The sequence below is a fragment of the Eptatretus burgeri genome, chromosome 10, assembly GCF_056783735.1.
Source record: "Eptatretus burgeri isolate ZD-2024b chromosome 10, Ebu_testis_v1, whole genome shotgun sequence".
Lineage (NCBI taxonomy): Eukaryota > Metazoa > Chordata > Myxini > Myxiniformes > Myxinidae > Eptatretus > Eptatretus burgeri.
The window spans coordinates 88900347-88907152 of NC_140970.1; the positions used below are offsets into that span (position 1 = coordinate 88900347).

Genomic DNA, 6806 nt, shown 5'->3' on the forward strand with positions numbered 1-6806 from the left:
AGAATTTTTTCAGGAAAATCTGAGGGTGTCACCGCAGAATTTCATTTTTTGGCTAATTTGACACGGAATGACCCTTCTAGATTTTATGTCGTCATTGTTTGTAGAATCATGGGGCCTTCTCCCTCCATCTTCCAATGCCACTCCTCTTTCTTTCTGATCCCCTTGCTCCTGACTTGTTTCTTGACTGTCACTTTGTTTTTTTCTTTCCCCTTGTACCTCTCCATTTACAGATATGGCAACCTTGACAATCCAAGATCAGGACGGTTCAAGTGGTGCTTCTGATCAGGACACATTGGCCCCTTTGCCACACCCAGGCACCACCTCATGGCCCCTGCCTCCCGCCTTTACATACCCCTACCCACCACATCCTTATGGTGCTGTCCCTCCTGCCTACACAGACCTAGGCAATGGCAGTGCTGGTAGCCAACACAGTGAGGGTGAGACTTGCATTCACCTTCTTCCCCTAATTGATGTTTGATTTGTGAAGAGCAGCAGTCCTACCATGGCAATAAGTTGCCATTAGCATGACATTGAGTTGACATTTTGATGTGTTGTCGACAAGAAGGATCTCGAATAATGGAACATATAAACTTTATCAGGTTTTGGTTTTCTGTTAACCATAGACTTCTGCTGATATTTTATTTTCCTATTCATGGGAGGAGGAATATTCTGTTAATTCCAACTCCTAGCAGAGTACCTGCCTTATGGGCGATCTTGTTCCAAGCACACAGCACGTTCTTCTGACGCATACCTTTATTTAGGCGGTGTATAGGCAACTGACAGCTCTGTATACACAAAAAATATCACCTCACCCCGCCCTCAAGACCCCCAGCAAAGATAAACTACCCCTATACATCAATCGGTGTCATACTGGTCCTCTGTAGCAAGTTTGAATGTAATTGGCCCAGAACTGTTGGAGAGTAGCATGACAAACAAACAAACAAACAAACACCGGTCCGTGAATTATAGTAAGGAATCCATGCCCCTCTCCCCCACTCCCCCCTTTCCACGCCCCTCCCCCCCTTTCCACTATTTGCACAGGTGTTTGGATTAAAACAGCAAACATTTGGTAATGCAGGCAGTAGAGCCGTCCTGTTGCCACCGCTCACAATTAACGTTATGGTACGGTTGGTTGTTTCAAAACCACGAATGCCACCCAGTCAACCACGAGTTCCAGTGTCCGCCGTCTAATTATTCTGTTAAACTAGAAGTCACGTGGTTACCTGAGCGGGGAGCGCACCATTGACAAAGCACCAATATTATCTGATTATATTTTAATTAGGGCAGCCGAGCGTTTTAACCGCTGGTGCGTGCCGACAATTTTTTGGTCAAATCTGTGGTAATTACCTCCCAGTCTATCTAGGTTCGAACAATGATAGACCAATAGAAGGAAAGGACAAACACGGACAGGTTGGAAATCGACAAATAATCTATTAATAATAAAATAAATAAATAGAAAGAACTTTTTATTTGCTGAGGTAAATAAAGAATGAATTTCAAAGAAAAATCAATCAAAATGCCAGGAAAGAGACAAAGAGCAGATGCTTATCGGAGGTTGACCTAGTTACAGCTAAACACAGACCAGGGTACCCAACGGATCATTCAGGGGGAGGGGAGGGGGAGAATCGTCTCGCTCACCAGAAAGTCGTCCGTGAAGCGAAAACGTCCTGAAAATACGTGCGTGCGTATCACGTCCGTCGCTAGCACCCAGCTTTGCCGTGCACCCTCTCGTGGGGCAGCCTTGAACGCCAGTCGAAGTCTGGAGGGCACCGAGATCGTCCATCGCGGGTTTAGATCCTGGTGTTGTTGGTGATCGACCTGTGCCTCACTTGTTGGCGGCACTGCTCACACCCACACGCGCACCACACGCTCGCTTGCCGAAGCACTGGGAAGGGCGAATTGTCTCTTCGGTGCTGGTCAAACACCCTCTTCTTGGTCGCTTCTCTCGCCCTTTGCTTTTTCCTCTTTCCTTTCGCTTTTCCTCTCCTCACTTTTTCTCCCAGACTTTTTCTCTTCAGAACGTATCTCTTTCTCTTCAGAACTTCTATCTCCTCTCAGAACGTCCTTCTTTCGCTTTTTCCTCACTTTTTTATATCTCAGAATGTCTCTCCTCACAGAACGTCCCTCACGCTTTCTCTCGCTCATTTTTATATCCCTGGGCCGTCTCCGCGGGGTGCCATCCACCCCAAACTCACCCGCCCCACTGGGGCACGGTTACCATGACGACCCGTGCACTCTCAAAAAAGGCAGGCATCGGAGCTCGCGAAAGAATGTTGCTGAGGGAAAATGAGGGCGGGCTTCAGAGCTCGTGAAAGAAATGTGTGTGAATGTGTCTGTTGTAAAGAAAAAAGCTTCCCGTAAGAGAGGGGATCTATTCTTTACTCTTCTCAACACATCACATTTAAGATCCCATTAGACATGGAAATGGGGCTAATCTGAACATGCATTTAAGGAAATAACTGTCTGAGGACCTGGATGTGTGGATGCATTCATCAGACCGGATTCTGAAATCCGTAACAATATTGTCTGGGCCATTTTAGGATTTCTGTGTGGCACGAGCGAAGATTTAGTAATTGTTTCAGCTTTTTTTTGTTTTGCTCCACTGCAAAACAAAGAAATACATTTGTGGATTCCAAAATATTTTAAAGGTTCAATAATATTCTGGAAGAAATGAGGCATTATTAGAAAAAAGTTCAAGGGTGCCAATATTTTTGGCCACGTCTGTATTTGTGTATGTATCATGCCTATAGAAAGTCGACATCCACTTTCAAAAATTTCACCTTTTGTTGCCTTATAGCCTGGAATTAAATTTCATAAAATCAGACTTTTTTCCACCTTTATTTACACATCATTACACACAACTTTCAAATGAATAATAAATTCTTCAAATTTCAGAAAATTAATTAAAACTACAAAACCAGAATATCTTGCTTGGAAAAGTGTCCACTCCCCTTATAATAGCAATGTAAATTGTTCAGGTGTAACCAATCACCATCAAAATCACACACGAGATTAATTGGCCTCCATCTGTGTTAAATTGTGGTGATTCTGATTATTTCAGAATAAAAATCAGCTGTTCCTGTAGGCTTCCTCTGCTGGGTATTGCATTTCACAGCAAAGACTCAACCATGGGAACCAAGGAGCTTTCAAAAGGCCTCTGGGATAAAGTTGTGGAAAGGCACAGATCAGGGGATGGGTATAAAAATATTTGAAAGGCCTTGAATATCCCTTGGAGCACAGTCAAGACAATCGTTAAGAAGTGGAAGGCGTATAGTACTACCAAGACCCTGCCTTGATCAGGCCATCCCTCCAAACTGGATTATGAAGCAAGGAGGAGACTGATCAGAGAGGTCACCAATAGGCCAATGGCAACTATGAAAAAGCTACAAGCCCTTATGGCAAAGACTGGTCACTCCAGGCACCCACCCAAAGGGACCGCCTCAGGTTAACCAAGCTTTCAGTGACATCTTGGATACTGCTATATTGTCTGTACCTGTTTGTGGTGACGATGTTGAAGTCTCGGAGAGATTCACTTACCTTGGCCGTGTGAGCCAGAGGTCAAAAGACCTCTTGGTCGGGCTTGAGGAGTCATTAATTCACTGGATCATGGTGTGTGGCGCTGTCAGTGCCTGTGCAGGACGAAAGAGTGAGTCTTGGCACATTTACCGATGTTGTTAAAACTTGGCAGACATAGAACGAACGATGGCTTACGCACGTCTTTTTATTTTGAGATCAGATCCAAGATGGCCGACTGGCGGCCATTTTGTTACTAAAATGTGTCCTGAACCATTTCTCAGATATGCATGGTCCAATTTTGTTCAAAAGTGGCACAAGTACAGTACATGGTGACATACACGTGCACCTCATTTTATTTTTGCAATCTGATCAAAGATGGCCGACTGGTAGACTGGTGGCCATTTTAGTTGTACATAAATATGGGCTAGCCCTTTAATTCTGTGCAGCAAAATTACTAAAACAATGGGGGACGATGATATTTTATATCTTCTTTCCTTGATAAATACATTTTTTTATTCAGTCAGTGACATGACTTCTCTTTCAGACTGGTTCTGGTTTCAATCAGGTGTCTTGAAATATGTTTTCCTTCTGACATCCCTCATATTTATTGTGACATTTGATAAGATATTCAGACAAAGACGCCAAGCCAAGTCTTTCATAGTTGCTGCTGAAAAGCAGCTTAATCTCCGAGTCTTCTTTATTGTGACCTAAGCTATGATAATTTTGAGCGTCATGATTTTGAGCATCTGGTTGCTTATTCTTTGGTTGTGAGAGATATTTGCAGAACAATCCCTGACTTGCTCGCTTTATTCATTATGCTTTACAGGAAGTAGAAGTAGCGGATCAAACCGCAGTGGCTCTGAGCGACGAGGATCAACCAAGGATAAGGATGGCAAGACCCCAGCAGGTGGCAGCAGTGGTGGGGGTGGTGGCGAGTCAAAATCCGGTGGCAGTGAAAGTGAAACAGACCCTGGGTCACGGTTGGGGGTTGCTGGTGGTGGAGGAAGTGTGCGTCGTGCGCCAAGCGAACGAAGTCATCGTAGTCATCACTCAACTGCGCCGAGTGTAGTGAGGAGTCATTATTCGTTTGCCGGAGCTCCTGGCCTGCCATACACAATTGGGCAGCCACCATCATTGCCTCCACCTCCACATGGGATGTTATATCTGGCTGGTCCTTCTCCGACACCGCCGGGCCTGCCGCTGGTCGGTGCTGCGGGAGGCCCAGTTGTTATGGCTGCACCTGGTGCCCCTCCGGTCAGGGACCTTGTCTCCGTACCTCCCGAACTCATGGGCAGTCGTCAGTCATTCCGCATGGCAATGGGAAACCAAGAGGATTTCAACTTGGACATTATGTGAATATTTCAAGTGAACACTTCTGGTGATTAATATCAGAATGGATTTTGAAGGGGGGAAAAATTGAGTGGAAGGAAAGGAATGTGAAATGGTTTAGCCAAATTTTTAAAAGATTGGGTGATGCCGAGGGGTATTCTACACGGTTTTTTTTTTTATAGTGACGTTTTCTACAAGGCCAAAATGCATACATCCAATGTGCTAAAGCAAACTTGTAAGGCAGGGTTCTCGGAGCAATATGTTGAACATTGGAAAGGATGAGGCAAGTTTGAGGGTCGGAAGAGTTTTGTGAAAATCAGGCTCGAGGTAAACAACAAAATTTACCTTTTTCTGAAAAAAAAAAAGGTGAAAATTGACTTGCCCAGTGAGGCATTGAATGCTGATTTAAACTTGTGAAGTTAAAGTTGTATCTGACAGTGAAGAACGGGGCATTGGGAGAGGACAGCAAGTGGGCATGGAAATTTCAGTGCGTTTGCTCTGCGACTTCTGATCCTCAATTATTATCGAGGCAGAATTTTATTGATGCTCGTTTTGTTGGTGATCTCTGAGCTTTTACACTATGAAAACTTTTCCTGCAGCACTGATTGCACATTCTTATTTCCCGAAAACGTTTTCATGACTTTTTTTGTGGGGGGGGGGGGACTAAAACACTGAAACTTTACAAGAAGCAACCAGGAATCGTGAATTTCCCTTTCCTGTGCACACACTAATCAAGTTCTGTTTTTGTGTCGCATCTTTTTTTGATCTGTTTTGTCACTGTCGATATCTGTCATGGAACTGTGACATTCCCCTTAAAACTAATTTTGATGCTCCTGGCAGCTTGAATCAAAAAGCATTAGAACAAAATGGCCACCACATACATCTGTGAATTTTGTATCTATCCCCTTCCACCAACCCATGTCCACACATCATTGCAGTAAGGTGTGCGCGCGTGCGCCTATTTTGTTGTGCTTGGACTGGTTTTATTTTTCATCTTTTTTTTTTTTTCCTTTTTTTGTAATGCATGGCGCCCAGGAATGCAGACCAGAACCAACAGCATCTGCATTACAAGGACAGCTTTTTTGCTGCTCATTCAAACACAACCAGGCTCTAAAAACAGTCAGCGGTGCTTCACTTATTTAACAGTTAGCTGTCCAAGGTTTACAGAAATGTTTGTGGGTTGAGGGAAATGGCCAGCATGCAGCTTTAATAACCCCAAGTGTGGTCTTGCAAACCTGCACGTTGACACGAGTGTTCGTGCTCACAGAAAATGAAGAATTGTTTTTTTGTTGGTTTATTTTTTAACGCCATATCACTACACTGTTAATACCGACACATGCCCTGCTTTGAAGGGCAACGTTGCGATTGCTCTACCCTACTTAACGGGACCGTAGTTAAGCCTGATGTACATTTCCAATGGTGTTGATAACAAAGGGCACATTCTCTTGTGCGAAGTATTTCATTTTAATTGTTTAATTTCCCGCCTAGGCATTCCCCCACTCCTCCAGAACACAGAAATAAATAATAAACAAACGCTTGATCAACCTACGCCTTTCCGACCACCCAGGAAATTTTGTTATCGTTGATTACCGATTTATTTTGTTTTACTCCTCCAGGATTTTTGAATCGAACCTATGTGTACGTCATGCAGTTATTATTTTTGTTTTTGTCTCCACTCGTGCATACACAAGCAATTTGATTAAATTCCCTCGTTTTTATCCCTTATGTTTTATTTGTCATTTGTTTCTTTTCATTTCAGGCCGTCCGATATATTTGCTTCCCGCTGATCTTTCAAATTGGTTTGACGATTGTGATTTTATATTCATGAAGGACTTTTCTATTTTTTTCTCCCCCAAGTCAAAGTAGTTTGTGTAACTGCTTTTGGTGCAAAAAAAAACAAAAACGTTTTTGAAAGACCGATTAATTTTGCTTTCTGCTTTTGTCAAACACCTAAAAGGCCG

General features: G+C 43.5%; 1 protein-coding gene across 1 annotated transcript in view; it reads left to right on the forward strand.

The window, feature by feature from the left end:
• Positions 1-6563, forward strand: part of DVL3 (dishevelled segment polarity protein 3) — a 139164-nt gene extending 132601 nt beyond the window's left edge. The window contains exons 14-15 of the mRNA XM_085899267.1: positions 231-437; positions 4343-6563. Of these exons, the coding sequence (XP_085755393.1) occupies positions 231-437; positions 4343-4872 (737 nt within the window). The 3' untranslated portion in view covers positions 4873-6563. The remainder of the gene's footprint in view (positions 1-230; positions 438-4342) is intronic.
• Positions 6564-6806: the final 243 nt, after the last annotated feature.